At 48.7% G+C, this 21,491-nt stretch overlaps 2 protein-coding genes across 3 annotated transcripts in view; both read left to right on the top strand.

The window, feature by feature from the left end:
* Positions 1-13,570, top strand: part of QSOX2 (quiescin sulfhydryl oxidase 2) — a 24,355-nt gene extending 10,785 nt beyond the window's left edge. Inside the window, exons 8-12 of the mRNA XM_054284440.1 lie at positions 986-1,115; positions 2,965-3,087; positions 4,125-4,275; positions 7,681-7,869; positions 9,943-13,570. Of these exons, the coding sequence (XP_054140415.1) occupies positions 986-1,115; positions 2,965-3,087; positions 4,125-4,275; positions 7,681-7,869; positions 9,943-10,493 (1,144 nt within the window). The 3' untranslated portion in view covers positions 10,494-13,570. The remainder of the gene's footprint in view (positions 1-985; positions 1,116-2,964; positions 3,088-4,124; positions 4,276-7,680; positions 7,870-9,942) is intronic.
* LHX3 (LIM homeobox 3) lies at positions 11,959-21,491 on the top strand. Of its 2 annotated transcripts, XM_054284456.1 has the most exons (7): positions 11,959-12,054; positions 15,912-15,930; positions 18,312-18,483; positions 18,658-18,860; positions 18,999-19,150; positions 19,245-19,416; positions 21,073-21,491. In XM_054284456.1, exons 1-7 carry the CDS (start codon positions 11,959-11,961, stop codon positions 21,489-21,491), a joined length of 1,233 nt encoding a protein of 410 aa, XP_054140431.1. The 2 variants fall into 2 exon arrangements, with proteins under 2 accessions (XP_054140431.1, XP_054140432.1); XM_054284457.1 differs by lacking the exons at positions 11,959-12,054; positions 15,912-15,930 and adding an exon at positions 15,747-15,816.

The raw sequence follows: 21,491 nt of genomic DNA, 5'->3' as shown, positions 1-21,491 counted from the left end.
TCCTTTTGGAGAACCTCCTGCATTCATGTGGATGTCTCTTTATTTAAGAAACTTGAAGCAGAATTTTGCTGGTTTTTATAACTTCAGTGAGTACTTTATTAATTAAGGAGATAAATTCAGAATAAGTCTGTGGCTTAAATTAAATTATAATTGTAGTATATATGATTATAGATGATTCTGTCTTTTAATATGTTCTTTCCTGCATGTTATTTAGGAGGTGGGAGCAGCCAGTTTTTTCAATGTTTGTTGTTTAATTCTGGTTTTTTAGCAGCAGCAGTGCTGCTGAACTTTTACAAGAAGTGTGAATTTGCTGAACTTCTGTTTGTTCAGTTCCTTTGCTCTGTCTCACACTGCCTGAAAAGCTTTGAAAGCTGGGGCTGTGTGCCTGCTGCATGTGTACTTTGTAAAGCAGGTTTAGTTATGAAGATATTTGGCTGTGAGTAGGAACTTGGAAAATGTTTTATTTGGTTTATATGGTTTACTTGCGCCTGTCAGAACTCTTGTCTTTAAAGCTGCTCTGTTTTAACTGGGAGGTGAAGGACCTGCAGTAAAACTGCTGCATTTGGGAGAGGATTTCTAATTCAGTCCTTCCCAACATTTCCATTTCCATTCAGTCCTTTCCATTTCCAGTCTTGTTTGCACCCCTGCCCTGTGTGGGATCCCCTGTTGTTCAGGGCATGTCCTGCTCCTGTTTGTGGTCAGCCCAGCAGAGAAGCTGTAATTTCCTTACACCAGGGCTGTAATTTCATTACAAGGTAAAGCTGGCTGGGAAGCAAAAAAGTTCTGTCAAATATCAAAAAACTTTCTCGTGTGTGGCTGTGCCTCAATTTTCCAAACTCTGCTTGTGCCACTGAGGCTGGGCAGGACTGCAGTCACTCAGGGGGGGCTTTAATGACATTTCTGCCATTATTTTCCCGGGTGAGGGTGAGGGGAGGGCTGCAGGAGGCTGCCAGAGCCTGCAGGGTTATGGATTGATGTGTTCCAGGTCCAGGCTGTACATGGCTGACCTTGAGTCAGGATTGCATTTCCTGCTGCGGGTGGAGCTGGCCACGCACAAGGCGCTCGAGGGAGCTGAGCTGAAAACCTTCAAGGACTTTGTCACCATCTCTGCCAAGGTAGGCACCTCTGGGCTCTGATTGTTTGTGGAGATGAAGTGACTCCAGCAGAAAATTTATCGTGGGGCATAAGTCTCTCAAAATGTCTGCACAGTGTTTGAGTGTGTGCATCCTCAGTAGCTTCAAACACAGTCTGGTGGGTTTATTTAAAAGCTGTTTTTGAGGTATTGTTTGCTGTTCTGACATACTTACAGGGTTAAAATGCAATTTAATTTCACCTTAGGGGGCTCAAAATTAAATAAAGCTTAAGTAGTCTGCAGCATATTGAACAAACACTGTAAATATAGTCCATTTATCAGATTTTCGGGATAAGTGGCTATTGTTGCTCAGTGGGATTAAACCAACCTTTGTTTTTCATTCTTGACTTTTGAATTTCATTAATGCATACTTGGCAAATGCTGTTCTATTTAGAGATGTTAGTAGCTTCTGTCTGAATTTTGAATATAATTGAGGTGCTGATTTTGATTAAATAGGTATTCAAAAATAACTGAGCTATTGAATATAATTATTTAAAAATTTAAAATGCTTATGTGTTACATTTGCATAAAAAGAAAATACAAAAAATATAATGTGATATGACTTGAAAAAATTTAAAATCATTTTGCTTTACAATGCCAGCTTCCTGCAATGAGCAATACATCTTTATTTTTACTCCCTGTTTTTATTTTTAACAAGTGAATCAATAACTCTTAAGGGAATAATAAGGCCTATATGAACCATTTCCAAATATCTGGGTTTATCTGAGAATCAGACAGACAGTTCCTTACCCAGCCAGCTCCCCCCTGCAGCCATCAGAGGTCAGAAATCTGCAGCTGGCCTCATTTCTTTAAGAAAGTGTGTGGTAATCTTTCCATCATATTATCCCCAGAGCATCCTCTGCTCTTCCCCATGGCCAGCTGATGTCATTTGATTCCCTGGCTGTTGTGATAAATGGGGAATATTCTCTTTTAGGTGCCTGCTCATCTCCCCTGCCCTGTCCCACCAGGGGTTGCTATCCTTTATTTGCATTTTTTTTTCAGTCATGTAACACTTTTCTCACTTCTCTCATTCATATTTTGAGGTGTTTCTGTTAGAAAATATTTTATATTCTTCTCCTGTTTGTAGTGGTGGTCACCAAAGGCACAGAACTCTCTGATTCCCTGCCTGGGGAATTTTTATGACTGAAATTCTGCTCCCTCTGGAAGGGTCCTAAAGAATGGCAGATACTTGACTTAATTCTGTAATAATTCCAACCCTCATTAAAGCAAAACAGCATTTCTGCTGTAAAATAATGGCCTTACCACTGATTTTCAGTTCCTCACACTCATCTGCCAGGCTGTGGCTCTGTAAGTTCTGAGTTAAGGAACTCCCTCATTCCAGATCACTTTGGAAATCACTGTTACACAGGAAAGGAAAATGTTCTTCTGGGTAACAACTCCTAAACTCACAGAAATCTGAATATAAAGAACTAATTTTTGTGATTGATCCTGCAGAAATGAGAGGGATTTCAGCCTCTCTGTTTCACTGAGGTGTTTTGTTCTGTTTTGAGCAACATTCTGAACTGAATTACCTTAATGTGAAATCCTAGATAATGTCAAGTTGTTTTGTAGCTAAGAATCCTGCCTGCTAAGAATTTTAAAATTTTAAAAATTTTTAACATTTTGCACAAAAAACTTGTTGAATTTTGTAAGCAAAGACTGATGTGAGATGGCTTTTTACTGCAAGCAGAACAATTAATTTGCTCATCAGAGAACAAAATGAAGCATTTCACAGACAACAAAAACACTTGGATAAAACCAAAAGAATCTCATTGCTAATGAGATTTGTGTCTGAAAATGTTTTCTTCTTTGTTTTTTTTTATTTTTCTCAGCTTTTTCCTGGCCGTCAGCCTGTGGTGAAGTTGTTGGAGACCTTGCAGGAGTGGCTGGTGAGCCTTCCATTAGACAAAATCCCTTATGATGCTATCCTGGATCTGGTCAACAACAAAATGCGGGTAAGCTGTTGCCAGTGCCAGCATCAAACAGGGCATTAGGACAGGATAAGATTCTATATCAATCTAAGACATCATTTTCTGCTGCTCCCCCACTCATAATGGAGTTATAAGAAGGTTAAAATGAAAATAAAGTGAAATCGTTAGCAGAAAAAAAAAACAACCAACCCACATCCACACAAAGAAATTGAAATGAGAGAATTGAAACATCCAATCCTGGGTGGTTTTTATAGTGAGCAAGCAATACTTGGTCCCTAATGTCATTCCCAGGGATGCAAGATTCCCAGAGGATGTTTCTGATTCACTGTGCCTGCTGTCAGCAGGATTCTCTTGAAGGTCAGAATTTAAGTGATGAGAAATTTTCCCACTGAAATGTGCATTATTCCTGAAGAGTTCCCCCAAATACTCTCCAATTTCCCTGCTGGAATCCCATCCCACTTTGGCAAAGCCCTGTCAAAGGGTTGTCTTTGCACAGAACTTCACAATTTCTTCCCTTTTTCTGTCTGAAATTTGAAAGCCTCCTGTGTGTTTAGGAAGAGAAGTCTCAGAAATGAAAATCTTGCACTGAGTTTCAGGTGCAATGAATGAGGAGTGGGTTTGTCCCAAGAAGAAATAATATGGAATTTTACAGCCAGTTAGGGCTTTACACTGTAAATCGTGTAAACCTTGTGGAGTAATAGGGAATTTTGGATGTGCCCAGGGGAGCTCTGGCAGTGTACAGGAATGTTTTCATGTGTTGTGTTCTTAAAAAAAATAATCTTCACAGGTTAAACTACTCTGTGTGCTCTGTCAGACTGATTTTAGTAGGTTTGATGTCAATGATTAACAATTTATATCTTGTCCAAAAGGGATGAGTTTCATGATGATGCTTCAGAATATCTGAGACATGAGGATTTTTGTTTGCCTGAATCATGAACTGGTTAACAAGTGCAGAAAGTCATTTATTGTTCTTTACCCTGGATCACCTCAATGGTACCACACTCAGTACATTTAGGCCCCAGAGCAGCACATCCCTTAAATAAATCTCTTTTTTTTTGCAGATTTCTGGGATATTTCTGCCCAGGAAAGTGCAGTGGGTTGGCTGCCAGGGCAGCAGACCAGAGCTGAGGGGCTACAGCTGCTCCCTCTGGAAGCTGTTCCACACCCTCACTGTCCAGGCTGCACTGAGACCAAAAGCTTTGCTGAACACAGGTGAGCAGCAAATATTTTTTGTTGTGTAAATCCTGAAGGAATCAGTTTGTGGAGGAGAGTGGCTGCAGGGCTGCACCAGCAGGGGTCAGAGCTTGGCTGCAGCAGGAAGGTTTGGAAATGTGCTAAATAAAGTGTGTGGGTCTAAAGCTGGGAGTAATAAAGCAGGAAAAGGAAAAAAGAAAAAGAGAATTTCAAGCAAAGAAATGTTGAGCTCCCTGAAAAGGGATGAAAATGATTCAGGTTACCTGGAGTTCCACTGAGAATGAAATTTGAGGAAAATGAGGTTTTACCATCCAGTTCAGTAGCTATAAAAGATGTACAGCCATTAGCTGATCCTTCTGTAATGTTATTTATTAAATACAGCATGTTACAACTTTTTGGTTTATTTTTTTTTCCAGCTGAATGTACCTGTCATTAATCCCTGCAGTGATTTACTACTTTGCCAGCACTCTGTAAAATTGCTCATTTTTAGACTTGCAGCATCTTGTGAAGCTGAGTGTTAATATTCTGGTGATGATTCCTCTTTAAGAAACATGCTGGTTATAAAATCCATTCTCCTCACCCAATGAAAATAGAATCACTAATGCTAAAATTTGGGTTCTATTTTTGCCAGGACAGTGCTTTGTTTGTTTACAGTTCTATTTATTTTCATTTAAAGCTTTTTAAATCTCTTTTCCAAGGAATATAGGAATTCTACACGGACATCATAAAACTCAGAAATTTTCAATTTACCAGTTGTTGATTGTATGTTTAAAAGGATTTTATTATTTCACATTTTAGATCCATACATTTGTCCAGCATTATTTGCATCAGAGTGAAAATCCTTCAAATCTGAATAATTCTCCTGCAGAACAGGCATTTTTTGATAGCAAATCATTCTGTTGTTGATTTTTGTTTCTGTTTCTGTTTGTTTTTCATGGGGCAGTAAATTGAATTTCTTCAATTTAGTGCAGTGAGTTTGAGGGGTTTGTGCTGGGTGATTTTGAGCTGTTCGGCAGGATCCTGCATAACTTAAATTTCCCCTTTTTACTCCCAAAATGTTCTGATTAAATCTATTAATCCTTAATATTTAACTGCACAAAATTGCCCCTCAAATTTTATGTTTCAGGCACGAGCCTGAAGTTAAAAATCCATTGTAGGACCTGAGAACTCTTTGGCACAGTTAACCCTGGCTGTAAATCGGGCCAGATATGTGATGATCACTTCTTATGGTGAAAGAATTGGGTCAGTCTGAGACTGTGGGATTATGTCTTGGGAGGTTTTCCTCTCCTTATTGCTTGTTTAAATCCCATCTACTAAAAAGCATGATGTACTCCTTAATCCTTCCCACCACAGGTAGGGTTTTATGCTTCTTGTCCACTTTAAAGATTAGGGTTACCCTGAATTGCAGTAGTTTGGGAGGAAAGAGAAAAGGAGGATTACACAATGATACATGGCAGATGTTAATAGAAGATTCATCTGGGGGCTGAGAAAAGAAAAACAACCAAAATGAGCCATTTTGCAATTGTTTGCTTTCTGAAGCAGATGGGTTTGTCCTGATCGTCCCCTCTGCTCGAGGGCCTGGCACTCTGGGTGAACTCCTGTGCCTTTCTGGGTAAAATCATTTCATTGGGTTCTGCTTGAGACATTTTAATGCTGAGTGGGGAAATCTGAACCTGGGAGTAGCAGGAGGAACTCAGGACAGAGCTGCTCACAGCCGAGGGTGTGTAAAATCATTGTAGAAGTCATTTCCTGAGCTCACCTCATTGCAAGAAATGTGGTTTTAGGTAACAGGATGTCTTGGTGTGAATAAGACAGGCTTGTGGATTTTATAATAAATGATCTGGCATTTTTAAATCTAGTGCTGAATTTGACAGATTTCCCTACAAAATGAATTTTCAAGGGTGTACCATTGCACAGGAGAACAGATGAAATTGAATTTATATATGAACCTCTTGTTTCTCCACAAAGAGGTAATTTTCTGGTTGTGATTATTGTTTTTCCTAAATACATATTCCAATATAAATGGTAAAACTGTTCTGCCTGAAATTCGTGTTAACTTCCAAAATAATTTCCCAGCCTTTCTTTTAATGCAGTAATTTAATCTGCTTTAATCTCATAGCTTTTATTTATACAGGTCTGTTCAATCACAGATATTGAATGGCTGAGGAGAAATCAGGGTTTTTTTAGGATTTCTTTTAGGCTTTAAAGAAGACTCTCTTTTTGTGTTTAAGAATATCCTCTCGTTGTTCTAAATAAAGGTGTTGATAACAATCTTTATATATTTCCCATATCTATAACAGATGAGTGCTCTGATAGTTTGAGCAGTTTTGTTGATTTTTTTTCCCCAAGAAAACAAAGCAATAGTAAATTACTCGGGGTGTTCAGCAGCAGGAGTCTGTAATTTGATCAATCTGCACCGTAAAATGTGTTTAATTTGACAAGTGTGTGCCTGTGGTAACACACAGGGCATTTTTAAATACATTTTGACATAATTTACTGGGGCAATTAAGCATGAATCAGAAATTCTGTGTGACAGAGATGAAACCATTAGGATTTCAACAAATTATATCAGGTTTTCAAGGCACTTAGAGATGCGAGGAGCTACCTGCTGACACAAGAAAGGCCACAAAGTTCCCAACCTGTGCAGCCTCATCTTCCTGCTGAATTCATTATTTTTTGCATTATCTTTAGCGTGAAAATGTGAATGTTTTAAAAAGAACCACGTGTTTGTGTTTATTTTAGCAGGAATTCCTGATTTATTCTCCAAAGTGTTGCTCAGCAGCTGCTCTGTGCATTCAGAGCCTGCCAAAAAAGCCATGGAATTAATAATTCTAATGAGATTGTGAAGCTCTCTAATTCCTCAGAATTGAGTAACAAACAGCCCTCACAGGCACCTTGTGCAGGGCTCACAGAGAGGGTTTGACTCTTGATTTTTCAGGAGCAAAGTCACCATAACTTCAGTGCCTGGCCATGAATATAGAGGTGAATGCATAATAAAAACATTTATATTACATTTACATATTGGGCAAGAGCTTGGAGAAAGTCTCTAATTCCACAGGAGTTGTGATATACAGAAAGTGTGAATTTCGTATATTTTAGCAATTTCACTGATAAAAATAATGTCCGGTTTTCATTAACTAAGTTTGGTTTTCCCCTGAAATTTTAAGATACTCTGAAAAGAGAAATTTTGCTGTAGAGAACACTTGGCTTTTATTTGGTTGTGGTGTTCAGGGTAGCTTTGAGCTCAGTTTTACAGACTGAATGTGTGTAGGTGTTGGTACAAACAGCCACTTCAAATTGCAGAAGTGATTTATTTCAGCTCAGGTGTCAAATCTATGGAACAAGAATGGAGCAAATTTTCCTTTCCATGTCCCCTCCTTCACTTCCCTGCTGCTGGAGCTGTGTCTGTCCCTTGTCTTGCAGGCCTGGAGGACAACCCCCAAATTGTGCTGCAGGTGATGAGGAGATACATCCAGCACTTCTTTGGCTGCAAGGCTTGTGCTCAGCACTTTGAGGAGATGGCCAGAGAATCCATGGATTCTGTGAAAAGCTTGGACCAGGCTGTTCTGTGGCTCTGGGAGAAGCACAACGTGGTCAACAACAGGCTGGCAGGTAGGGGAGAGGAACTCCTGAGGATGAAAACCAGCATTTTCAGAGCTGCTTTCTTCTGATACTTCACCTGTTGCTTGGTCAGACTTTTTCCAAATCAAAGGAGCAATTAAACTGCATAGCAGTGGATAAAAAATAATTGCATTTCTTTGTGTACCAGTTTAGGGTTAAAACCTGCCTTTGGTTTGGTTTGGAAAATGATGGCAATTGAACAAGAGGCTTCAAGCCTCAACTCTTGCCAGATCGGCAGCTGAATAAAATAAAATTACTGTATAAAGGAAACCTGTGCCCCCTCCAGCTCCCTGTGTTTTCAGTTGGAAGTGCTGTTAAAATACTGGTTGTGTTTAATCCATTCTGTTATGGAGGTATCAAGTAACTAAAGCACTAAAGAAAATTGGTTTCTCTTTGCACTAAATCCCTGTCTGCTGTTATGGATCTGGGTAATGCAGCATTAGTTACAATTTCAATATGCTACATTGTGTTCATATTATGCTCCTGCTGCATTCCCAAGATTTATGAAGAATTAAACATTGCTGTGAGTACAAACAGTTTGCCTCCTTTCTCTGAGGAGAAAAAAGGTAAATAATAAGAGATGAAATAAAAACATCCTCTAATTTTGGTGCCTTTAACAGGCAACTCCTGTGGACTTGGAGTTGCCAAGTGGTGGAGCAATGCACTTATTTAGAACATTAAGGTATTGGAAAACTCACATGGATATTGATTTAGGTGATGCAGCAGCCAGCTAAAATACCCTTTTAGTAAGAACTATAAACACACTGGAATAAATAATAATGTTAAATTATGCTTTTTCAGTTTGCTAAAATTTCTCTGTGGGACAGTGATGTATTTTCACGCTTAAAAGCTGCATCTGTATTTGTGGTGCTGAGTGAGAAATGATGTTTGGTCAATGAAAGCACCTTGGGGTGGGGGTCAGGAGGTGCCTGGATATGGCTCTGCCCTATTGAATTATTCCCTGTCCCTTTGGAATGCACAGGATTTATAGCATTTCCCTCTTTGGCAGGAAAACACAAAGTACAGGGAGCTTTCTGTTTGTAACCTTGCTGTAACACATTTTGTTTCTGCATTTTTTTATTGAAACGAATTGATTGCTGAGTGATCTTTAGGATAAAAAAGCCAATTTGCTCTTTTGCTCATAAATATCAAGGAGACAAATATTTTTAAATGTCTTTTGAATCCATATTTTACCCAAAATCATAGGGAAGTTTCCTGTTTTTAAAAAGAATAAAAAAATAAAATGGGAATAAAATGCAAAATTATTATCTCTAAAATATTTTAAGTGCTTGTGTACTAATCAGGTTAATAAATTAGGAGTTTTATCAGGTGGAGATTTTTTTTCTAATAATTATCTCCATTCCCATTTTAAAATATTGGTTTTTAGAGCAAAGTGTGAGACCAGCTGCAGTGTTCAGCTCAGAAACGTGGCCAGAGCTGTGAGCATCTGAAATGTTAAAATCAGATCTAATTCAAGACAGTGTTACATGTGTAAAGACTCGTTTTTTAGCTGAAAAAAACATCTTAAACATGAGCATGGCTTTTAAAATACTGATGTTTGTTCTGGTAATGATGCAGAGCTGTGGAAAAGCAAGCTTGGGATGGAATGGTTCACAACACAGAAACATGAAAATATCTGAGTGTCTGGCCTTGGAGCTGCTCCTGCAAACCAGGCAGAAAACAGGGATTAAGGAGTGAAAAGAGCAGTTTGTTTTGCACCATAATTCAGGTTAACCCTGCAGGGCCCGGGCTGTTGGGTGTTCCTGCCTTCTAAAAGCAGCAATTGCAGGATTTGGGCTTGGGATTGAAATGCTGCAGCTTTTACTGTGAGAAAAGGGAAATAATTGTGAGTCAGTGTTTGTATTTTGAAACGTTTGGGGTCAGAATTGATGAGAAAAGTTGCAAATTTGTGATTGTCTCTGTCTCTGTTTAATTCAGTTATTGTGCTGTGGCTTTTTATGCCAACCTCACTGGAAGTGGAAAGCACTCCCTGGGCTGAGGGTGCAGCTTTCCCTCTTCATCCCTCCTGACTTTCTCCATTTCTATTTTTCTCCTCCCAATTAGGTGACTTGACCGAAGATCCAAAATTCCCCAAAGTTCAGTGGCCAACTCCAGACATTTGTCCTGCATGCCACGAAGAAATCAAAGGGCTGCACAGCTGGAATGAGGAGCAAGTCCTGCAATTCCTCAAGTCCCACTACGGCAGCGAGAATCTTCTCTATCAATACACCCAGAGCCAGGCTGAGCCCAGTGACAGCGAGCAGGGAGACACGAGGGAGCTGAAAGACAAAACCCTGCAGAAGAACTCGGGGGGAAATGGAGAAAAGCAGCTCCAGGAGAAGGAGAACGCAGGAGATCCAGGCTCCAAGGGCTCGGAGAAGGCAGCGGGGAATCCTGGAGCTGTCCAAGGTAGCGGCAAAGGCGCAGCAGCATCCGTGAGCCTCAAAGGGACCAGGCAGGCTGTGTCCTTCCTAGGGATTGGATTTTCCAACCTAGACATGAGTCTGTGTGTCATCCTCTATGTGGCATCATCCTTGTTTCTGATGATCATGTACTTCTTTTTCCGGGTGAGGTCCAAGCGCTGGAAAGTGAAGTCTCACCGCTCCTCGGTGTAGGAGCTCGCGCTGGTCGTGGCTCTTGGGTCCCAGACACAGCTTGAATATTTATGATCAGGGATTTTATATGCAGTATTCCTTGGGTCACACCCCTTTCTTCCTGAGGCATTTCCCAGGTGTTCAGCTGAACGGGTGGAGCTGGCCTTGAGATCCCCTGGCTTTGCCCAGGGCCACGTCAATGTCCTCGCACGGGAGCGTTGCATTCGGCAGTTAAGGTTTTTCCATGGCTTCCCACCAACATCCTTAACTCATTTCCAGAGTAAACACTGCATTATGCAATCCACTGTGCCTGCTGGAGAAGGAAATTGGATATTGTTTTGTGTATTTTCAAGTCAGGTGTTATGTTTTGTTTTAGTTCCATCCAGAGCTGATTTCACCTCCCGAGTGCTGAGCAGTTCCTGAGTGGTACCTTGAGCCTCACTGGCAGAAGCAGGAATTCTGATGATTTTTTTCAGGAAACACGAGTGCTCCTCTGATTAAATCAATTCTAAAGCTCTGTGACTTTCTGAAATACTATTTACACATTTAAAGTAGGAAGCATTTCATGTTCAAATCATTCATCCATTCTCTGGTGCATTCCAGCCAAGGATATGTGTGTGCCATCACTAGGATGAGAGTTTTGGGGCACAATTAGCAGTCTGATTCTGATTGCTAAGTAATTATGGTGTTTTCCAGGTGGAAACCAATCCTGATGAACTCTAGGAAAGGAAAACAATGTTTTTAGTGAAGGACAGCAAAGTTTGTGTTACTGTGGCAGAACAGATTGGAAAATCTACAAGTACTGAGTTTGTTCTGTTGAATTTCTCCATCACAAGAGAGCAATTAACACTTCCCTTGGTATTTCCACCCAGAGCTGCCCTGTTCTGGGATGTCCAATTCCCTCTAGAGCTCAGTGTGGGGTACTTGGAGCAGCAGTGAGAAGAAATCATGGAAACATTACAAAATCATCCTTGGGAGTAGGAGTTGCTGTGATCCTGGCTGGGGGGTATAATTCACGTCCTGGATAGTGAAGTTTATAATCCTATCCAATGTAATTGAGCATGTTCTAGTTATCCATTACCTAATCTTTAGTTAATCCTAATAGGTTTTGGCCTCAATGTTTTCTCGTAGCAGTGAGTTCTCCAGATTAATTATGTTATATAAAAAGGCTTTTCCTTTCAATTCTACATTTGCAACTTTTAATTTAATTGAATGTTTGCTGGCTCCTCTGTTACACGAGAAGGAATAACAGGTCCCTGGCCAATTCCCTGCATTTGTACCACTGCTGTGTCCTCCTCTGATTTCCCTCAGAACCCCCAGCACAGAAAGTTTGAAGCCTGGCAACAAAAAAGCACAGAAACCCCACAGGGTTATTTCTTCATTATCAAACATTGGCTGTTCACAAAATTGAGTATTTCTGATGTGTCTCTGCAGCATCCAGCTGGAATGGCAGAACTGAGCTGCAAGGATTCACTGTCCCTTGTGGATGAAGTTTATCACAGTAACACCTGGGGCTGCTGTGAATGTGTCAGAGGGAGAAATCTCAGTTCCCATGACCCTGTCAGTCCTGCAGAGGGGCTGGGTCTGTGTCCTTAAGGACCCTCAGAATTCCAGAGTTCTGGCAGGAGGAACCATCCTGGGTCTTTCCTCTTTAGGAATTTATGAGTCCCATCCTTAGAGCAGCTGGGCTTGGACACTCAAACACCCTGTGGGCACAAGGGTGGTGCTGACCCCATGGGGAAGGGGCTCCAGGCTCATCAGGGCCCTTTGGTTTGGGCTGCAACCCAGTGAGAGATCCCAGGGTGAGGCTCATTCAGAGGAAAACCTGGAGATTCCACACTGACTTTGGAAAATCAGGTAACCTTGGGGTGTTCTCAGCCCACCAGCAAGGATCCTGAGCTTTAAAAGAAAACCCAAACACCAGGAAAACCTAACCCAGCACAGCAGTGTTGGGTCTGGAAAACGGAACAAAATAATTCCTGCTGTCAGTGTTGCACATTCTCAAGTTGAAATTCAGCCTTTGGTGGTTTAGAATTCCAGTACACACACCTGGTTTCATAAGCTTGGACTCATTCTGCTCATTTTTGTCAGCACATGAAAGCAAAAGGCCTTGGGGGTTTGTAGGGATGATTTTGCCATTAAAAAACAGCAAATGTAGGTTTGGAATAAAGTTTGGGAGGAATAGAGTTTGGAATAAAGTTGAACTTCCACATTGCTGTGACCCTGCTGCAAACACAACAAAATGAACCAATACTCAAACTTCAGTGGCTTTTTTTGTCTCTTCAGAGTTTGAAAGTATGAAATTAATGAAATTAGGATATTGCTTGTCCATGTTGGTCCTCCAGCTCTTGCCAGTGAACCAGCCAAGGCCTTCACCTCAGTGTCCTCATCTGGGAAGGTTTTCTTGACTTTGAATTCACTTGAGTAAATCTTGGGTTTGTTTTCTGTCTTTGTAATGACAAATTTTACCATTTTATGTCTCTGTACCAATACAGTCTGTGCTGGGGGATGGGTGATGCTGCCAGGAAAGTGTTTCTGGTTTAAAAATTGCCTCCAAGCCCCACATCCTCAACCTTGGGTGTTTATTTGTGTGGTGTGTTGTCCTGCAGTGCCACTTCCCTGTGGGAATCGTGCTGTGCTGGGGCACTTCCTTGGCCCTTTGTAATTCATAATTTCTTTGCTCTCAGGATGTTTTCAAATAGGAAATATTAAAATAAAAGGAGTAGAATGTGCCAGGAGAGACAAAAGCTGCAAATGTTAAAGAAACCTGATGAAGTTATTTGTGAGAATTCCTAATTTTCTGTTTCCAGCAGTGCATCCACCCTGCTGTTCCTGCACAGAACAAAGGTCCCAGGTGTGGTGTTGCACATGAGGTGTTGAAAATAGTGACAATACCATTTCAGTAATGTAAATGTTCTATTTATTTGAAGTCAATAACTTGACATCTCCAAGTCTGTTCTGGTTGGGTTGGATTTTTACTGTCTCATTCCTCTCTTGGAAGGAAAAGTGACTGTTTTGTACTAAATTGTAAATTAATGTGCTTGTTTAAAATAAACTGCAAGCGTTTGGGCAAAGTGGATGCGTTTGTGCTTTTTATCTGCGTGTGCAAATTATTTTGAGCTGAACTCTATTGCCAGGACAGCTCACGAACATGTCCATGATAGACCAGATCCATCCTCTTGGGGAGGTGTATTTTTAAGCCAAGACTTCTCAGGAGCTGCTGGGGAATCTGAATGAGGGAAGAGAAAATAAACCAGGAATAAATAAATGTTTGAGTAGGTTGGTTTTCATTAATGGTTGTTTTTTTAATTAATGGCAGAAACCCAAGTGAGGAAGGCCATGGGCAGGAAGGTACAGGAGGGTGTGCAGGGGGAGATCAGCACAAGGGCTTCTGTGGGGTCCTGGATGTCACAGAGCAAGAGACCACAGGGCTGGCAGGTGCCACTGATGGTCCTGATGGGACACAGCCCCTGCTCTCTGTCCTGGTGGGTCACAGCCCTGATCTCTGTCCTGGTGGGACACAGCCCCTGATCTCTGTCCTGGTGGGTCACAGCCCTGATCTCTGAATGGGACACAGCCCTGCTCTCTGTCCTGGTGGGTCACAGCCCTGATCTCTGAATGGGACACAGCCCCTGATCTCTGTCCTGATGGGACACAGCCCCTGCTCTCTGTCCTGGTGGGTCACAGCCCCTGATCTCTGTCCTGGTGGGTCACAGCCCTGATCTCTGAATGGGACACAGCCCCTGATCTCTGTCCTGATGGGACACAGCCCCTGCTCTCTGTCCTGGTGGGTCACAGCCCCTGCCCTCCCTCCTGCCCGGCCACGGCTGCCCCATCCCTGCCCCAGCACCACCCCACACAGGTTTGCTAAAAGCGCTTCCTTAGAGGCTCAGACTAAAAATCCACTTAAAAACCGGGCTTAAAAGGGACCGTGTGGGCCATCACTGTCCCCAGAAGATGTTCACAACCCTGGGGAGGGCCGGGTGCTGGTGCCACCCGGTGTCACTGCTCATGGTACAGGTCCTACTCGGGCAGGACCCGGACCCCAACCTCCGCCTGCGGTTCCTGGGTGCTTCATTTGGGACCCCAGTCCTGGTCCCCAGAGTGTCCCCCTGCATTTCCCAGCCTGGCAGGGCTGAGCTGTCCCGCAGAGTGGATCCGGTCCCCGGCCAGAGGAACCATCCCGGGGACAGCCCCGAGCCGGCCCCGCAGGACCCGCAGGAGATGAGGGTGGTCCGGGCCGGTGCCTCGGGGTCCGGGGCTCGCCGGGGGCTCCACGGCCGCCCCCAGGAGCGGGCGAAAGTCGCGGCGCCGCCGTCGGCAGGAGCATATGTGAGTTTGGAGGCTCCCGCCCCTAAGCTGCTTTTATTAATTTGTAATCCCCTGCGAGCAGGAGGTAAAGGGATTCGGGGGATTAACGGGCTCACAGTAACAACCACAATTATCAGCTCCGGCTGCCTGCGGCGAGCGGTGCGCACGGGCACGGGGCTCCGCCCGGACAAACGGCCCCGGGCCCCGGGAGCGCACCGGGAGCGCACCGGGAGCTCCGCACACGCGGAACCGCGACAGAAATTGGGACAGAGCACCGGCACAGGCACCCCACATCCCACACTTCACACCCCACACCTGTGGGGTACGGTCGGACCCCAGCCCGGCTCCCCGCACTCCCGCACAGCCCCGGGGCCGCCGCGCTCACAAAACCCCCGCACACTCAGCTCCGTCCGTGTCCGCCCCGTCCTCAATTAGCGCAATTAACCTCCTGCGGCCGCCGCACGCCGCTGCCCGCGGCTCAGGCACCCGCTACCGCTCCGCGTTCGTTAATTAATTAGCGGCGGGGAAAAAGCCCTCCCGCTGCCCGAGGGCGGCGTCGGGGGAGCCCCGCACGGCGGGAACAAACGAAATCCGGGCTCGGGGGCTGCCGGCGGGCAGCGGGGCCCTGGTGAAGGCTCCCCCCGACGGCGGCTCCCTCGACCCCCTCCGTGAGGGCTCCCGGGGCCGCTTTGCCCCCGAGGGCGGCGGCTGCAGCCCGAACCCACGCGTCGGGGGCGGCCACGCGTGGGACGGCGGGGCCAGCGCTCCCTCGGCCGCTTTTGTGATGCTAAAGAGGCCGGCGCTGAACCGCGGCCCAGCTGCGGCCCGGTGCCGCCCCCGGCCCGCCCCCCGCGCCCCCCCGCTCCGCCCAGCCCCGCGCCGCTCCCTGCGCGCCCCTCCGCGCCGCTCCGCCACTCCTCCGCAGCTACCCGCGCGCTTCGGACGGCGCCCACGGAGGCCGCGATGCTGCTGGAGCGGGTCCGCCCCGGTTCGGAGAAGGCAGCGGAGCTCTGCCCCTTCCCGCGGAGCCCAGGTGAGGGGAGGCGCGCAGGTCCCCGCGTCCTCCCGCGGAGGCAGCGGCGGCTGCTCTGGGAGCCCCGGGCCCGGCCGTGCTCCGTCTGCGTCCAGGGGGCACCGTCGGGGCCCGGTCGGGGCTGGCTGCGGGGAAGGGCGGCCCGACGGCATCGGGGGATCCGTCCCGCCCGTCCCGTCCGTCCCGAGCTCTCTCTCTCTCTCTCCTTCCTCGTTCCCGGTATCAGAGCCCCCCTCGCTGCCGCTCTAGGTCCCCGTCGGTCCCGGGGAAAAGCGGCGCTCACGGGAGCCCAGCCCGGCCCGGCGGAGCGGCGGCTCCTGCCCCGGGTCCCGCTCAACGAGGACAGGGCCGGAACGGGGACTCCCCGCTGCCCGACGGTTCCCTCCCGCTGCGGGGACCCCCCGCGCCCCCCTGCCCGGCTCCCAGGCGGCTTTTTCCTCACTTCCAGAAAAACTCCGTTAATTCTTCTTTTAAGCGTTTTTTCGTCCCGTTGAACGAACGTTTCTCTTGGCGGGGCAGGGAGAACCGGGCTGCGCTGGCCCCGGGGCTCAAGGGCTCAACGGGGAAGCCCGAGCCGGGTTCGGGGCAGCGGAGCGGGGTTGTCCTGGTTCTGGCCAACATCGAAAGCTGTCGATGGGGCTTTAAAAAAAAAACAAATCAACGACGAACCGGGACGGGGGCCCCGCTGGTGTGCGGGGACAGAGGTGTCACCGTGAGCGGGACCGACAGCGTGGCCCGGCAGCCTCTGTGAACGGGCCGGTGCCCCCGGTCCTACCCCGATTCGCTTTCCGTGGCTGTCCCCGTGGGCTCTCGCGGTGCGCACAGCGCGGCAGCTGCGCCTCTGACCCGGCAACCGGAGCTGCTCGAGCTCCCCGGGGATAGAGAGACACCGCCGATGTGGAGTCCCCGGGAGAACGAAGGACGCGCAAACTCCCTTTTCCCGCAGGACACGGTGCTCGTTCACGGCCCCGTGGTCCTGGGCTCCGTCGGGGCCCGGGAGGCGGCGGGAAGGGCTCGGCGGGGCTCACCGTGGCCGAGCGCCGGTCCCGGGGGATTCGCCCCGCCGCGGGGGCCGAACCGCGGGGCGCTTTGCCCGGACCGGGGGCACATCCCGGGGTTCGCGGCTCACAACGAGCTCGGGGCAGCGGCCGGTGCTGCCGCCCCCGCCCGCCGCCGGCCCCGTCGGGTTCGTTACCGGGGCCCCGGAGCCGCGTCCCGCCCGCCGGGCGCAGCCGGGAAGGGGCGGCGGGAGGGGATGTGCAGCCGGCCCCGGGGGCGGGGGGGATTAAATACAGCGCGCCAGCCGCGATGCCCTCCCTGCCCGGCGCTTCGGAGCGGCACCGGCGGCGAGGCCCGGCGTCTAAAAATAACCCGCTTTAGCGAGTTAAATCCCCGGCGGCGCGGGGGCGGCAACGCCCGGAGCGGGGCACGGCAGCCGCGGGTTTGGGGGGCCCGGCGGGGCCAGAGTCGCGGTTCCGAGCCCGGCCCGGCGGAGCCCCGCGGAAGATGCGCCAGAGCCCGCGGCCCGCCTGAGGGAGCGGAGCTGCCGCGGATCGCCATGCAGAGTAAGAGCCGCGGACCGGGCTGGACCGGGACATTGCCGGGCCGTGCCGTGCTACCGTGCCCGCTGCCGGAGCTCCGTCCTGGCCGGGGCCGCTGCCTTCAGCGCTGCCGCTGTTGGGGTTGTTTGTTTGGACGCGGTGAATTGTTCAGGATAACGATTATCGCCTCCACCTCTTACCCCTGTGCGCGGCGATCCAGCTCCTATATCTACATAGAATTATCTTTACATAGAAATACTCTCGTGTCCGTACCCGTCTGTTCCTGCACAGCCGTGTCATACATCTCTCTGCCTCTATTTACACCGATATATCTGTATTTATGTACCTCATACCCATATTTTCACCTACTTATCTCTATCTATACCTATATACTGAAATCTATATATTTATGTCTATATATCTGTACATTTCGTTCTCTATCTGCTGTATCTGTTTATTTTTATATCTCTATTTCTCCATGACTGTATCCGTATCTCTTTCTGTGTAATCTCTGTCGGTATCTAGAGGGGGACGGGACAAGACTGCTGCGTTTTTATTTTCAGTGCAATTCTCGTAATTTTGGTAGTTTCTTTCCCCACCCCATTCGGGCTCCCCCGCCGTTGCCCGCGGGTGAATTTTGGAAGTTTAGGAAAAAGAAAAAGAGCCTGGGGTAATTACAGATTTGCCGGCGGCTCTCTCGGGGGGTTAATTCCGTTTCCATCACTTCCCTTCTTGTTTATTCCGGTTTTCTCGGGCGCTTCTCCTGGAGTGTCTTCGACCCGGGCGTTCGCTGCTCTCCACGACGCCGCGATAACGAATTTGAACGAATAATGGTTTTTCTCGTGCTGTTCCTCAGGCTACCCCCGGGGCTGCGGGTCGGGTCGGGCCGGGCCGGTCGGGGAGGCGGAGGGACCAGCGGGGCCATCGGGGCTGACGGGGGCTCCCTCCCCGCAGAGATCCCGCTGTGCGCCGGCTGCAACCAGCACATCGTGGACAGGTTCATCCTCAAGGTCCTGGACCGGCACTGGCACAGCAAGTGCCTGAAATGCTCCGACTGCCAGACGCAGCTGGCCGAGAAGTGCTTCAGCCGCGGGGACGGCGTCTACTGCAAAGAGGATTTCTTCAAGTGCGTGGGAAGGGCCGGGGGGCGGCCGGGCCGGGCGGGCGGCACAGCCGGGCGCGTTTGGGGTTCAGCACCGGGACAGCGGCACCGGGAGCAGCACCGCGGACAGCGCCGGGGCCCGCGGGGACCGAGCCCGGCTCCCCCGGCTCAGCGGCGCCGCTTGTCCCCCATGCTCAGGCGCTTCGGGACGAAGTGTGCCGCCTGCCAGCAGGGCATCCCCCCGACCCAGGTGGTGCGCCGGGCACAGGACTTCGTTTACCACCTGCACTGCTTCGCCTGCATCGTCTGCAAGCGGCAGCTGGCCACCGGCGACGAGTTCTACCTCATGGAGGACAGCAGGCTGGTCTGCAAGGCGGACTACGAGACGGCCAAGCAGAGAGGTACCCCTTGCCCCGTCCCTTGCACCCCCGAGGGCGGCCCGGGGCGCTCCTGCCCTCCGGGACAGGCTCACACAGCGGGCGGGAGGGCCCGGGGAGGGTCCCGTGTAACTTCACCCCTAACTCGCCCCGCGCCGGCAGAGGCTGAGTCTACAGCCAAGAGGCCCCGCACCACCATCACGGCCAAGCAGCTGGAGACCCTCAAAAACGCGTATAACAACTCGCCCAAGCCGGCGCGGCACGTCCGGGAGCAGCTCTCGTCGGAGACGGGGCTGGACATGCGGGTGGTGCAGGTGAGAGCGGGGCACGGGCGGGCCGGGCCGGGCCGGGGCGGCGGGCGGGGAGCGGCCCCGCAGGCCCGGAGCTCCCCGCGGGCCCCGCTCGCAGGTCTGGTTCCAGAACCGCCGGGCCAAGGAGAAAAGGCTGAAGAAGGACGCGGGGAGGCAGCGCTGGGGGCAGTACTTCAGGAACATGAAGCGATCCCGGGGGACATCCAAGTCCGACAAGGACAGCATCCAGGAGGAGGGGCCCGACAGCGACGCCGAGGTTTCCTTCACAGGTCGGTGCCCGCAGCCCCGGCCGGGTTTTTCCGGGCTGTGTCCTCCCCGCAAAGCTGCTGCCCTGCCCCGGCTGCTTCCACCCCCTCGGGGCCGCGGTCGGAATTTGCGGCAGTGAAACAGAGGGTGAAACCGAGCGGGAGAGGGGGGAAAGGGGCAGGGACGAGGATTCCCCGTGGGGCGGAACCGGAGCCGGGGCAGCGAGGGGCGGCCGGGCCGGGGAACGGCGGGGGAGGCTCCGCTCTGCCTCTGACCGGGCCCGGGGGCTCCGCTCTGTCCCCGGCCGGGCCCCAAAGCTGCGGCAGGACCAGGGAGAGCTCCCCGGGCAGCGTTGTGTTGTCAGAGCCGCTGCTCAGACATGATTTTCCAAGGGATTCTTGAACTACAAAATCGGGAAGCCCAGAACCACAGAATGTGTCTGTGGGAAAATTAGTGCGTTTTTGGTTTTTTGGAGGTTTTTTGGGGGGTTTTTTTTGGGTTTTTTTGGGGTTTTTTTTTTTTGTTTTTTTGTTTTTTTGTCTTATTTAGGGATGGCTTTAATTGTGCGGTTGCTCTCTAGGACTCTTCAGTCCTGTGGGAGCTGTTCCTGTGCTGCCAAAAGCAAATTGGTGCATGTTATGCGGCTTCTGCAGCAGTGTCCCCTTTTTTGGGACCGAGATTTCTGGTGACAAGCCCAGGACAGACCAACAGCAGCTCACCCACCTCGCACTCTCCATCCCTGCAGGGACAGGGTCCCAGGCTGGGTTACATTTGCAGAAACCTGTTCTACACAATCCCAGCTCCATCCCAAATTTTTGTATCATTTTTAGGAATGGGAGAGAAACTGAAGTGCAAACCTCTGTAAATATTTACACAGACTGTGTATCTATAAACACACACTTTTTCATCTCAGCTCCTCTCCCGTGCTCCTAAAAACTGTTTGATTTTCAGTCTGTTTATGCACACTGTGTATCAGCTCATTAAATATGAATAGTCCATAAATAATAACTAAAAAATGTCAAACAATTATTGAGAGCTCGATGCCGCAAACAGGTTTGTATCCCCGGCAACAGAGCAGCTCTCACTGCCCGTAAAGCCCCTAACAAATACAAACAATTTTTGCTGGGAACTTTAAAAATATTGCTCATTTTTCAGGAGTGTTTTTAAGCCACACAAATACATTCTGTGTTCCTGTGGTTTCAATAGCCTGGTCCTGAGCAGACAAATATCTTAATTTAATATTTTTTTTCCTGAGTAATGGAGAATGTATCTTGCATTTATCTGGCTCAGGTAGCTCCTAAAAGTGATAACAAAATTCAAGATAGATCTCAAAACCAAATAGAAACAAAAGGTGGAAAGACATTGAAACAAAACAAAAGGTGGAAGATATTCACTTAGCCTTTAAAGAATTATTTTTAAATCATAGTCTTATATTTTAATATGTACTTTTCATGCATATTTTAAAAATCCAAGATGTATTAGATGTTTGGACTCAGAACAAAAAATTAATCCCATGGCTGCCTATGAAGATTTATCAACAAGGATGGGAATAATAAGGAATTACAAGAGCAAGAGCGTGACTGCTCAGCTCCCATGCTTTTAATCTATTTATACCAGAGTCTGCAGGAGTTCCTGGGTGCCCAGTGCTCCTCCATTAAAGCAGTCCCTTTCCCTTGCAGATGAGCCCTCCATGTCGGAAATGAGCCATTCCAACGGGATTTACAGCACGCTGAGCGAAGCCTCGCCGGCGCTGGGGCGGCAGGCGGGCACCAACGGGAGCTTTGCCCTGGAGCACGGCGCCATCCCGGCCCCGGAGCCGTTCCACGAGCTGCGCTCCAGCAGCCCCTACGGAATCCCCCCGTCCCCCGCGGCCCTGCAGGCCCTGCCCGGCCACCAGCCCTTAATCTCCAGCCTGGTGTACCCCGACAACGGCCTGGCCATCATGGGACAGAGCGGAGCAGGGGTGCCCCAGCCCATGAGGGTCCTGGCCGGGAATGGACCGAGCTCCGACCTCTCCACGGGCAGCAGCGGCGGGTACCCCGATTTCCCGGCCAGCCCGGCCTCCTGGCTCGATGAGGTCGACCACGCTCAGTTTTGA

This window comes from Melozone crissalis, unplaced genomic scaffold, assembly GCF_028551555.1.
Source record: "Melozone crissalis strain CALT ecotype California unplaced genomic scaffold, PUWL_Pcris_2 ptg000041l_1, whole genome shotgun sequence".
In the NCBI taxonomy this organism is placed as follows: domain Eukaryota; kingdom Metazoa; phylum Chordata; class Aves; order Passeriformes; family Passerellidae; genus Melozone; species Melozone crissalis.
Note: the sequence above shows the minus strand (reverse complement) of the source record. Positions and strands in the feature narration are given on the sequence as shown.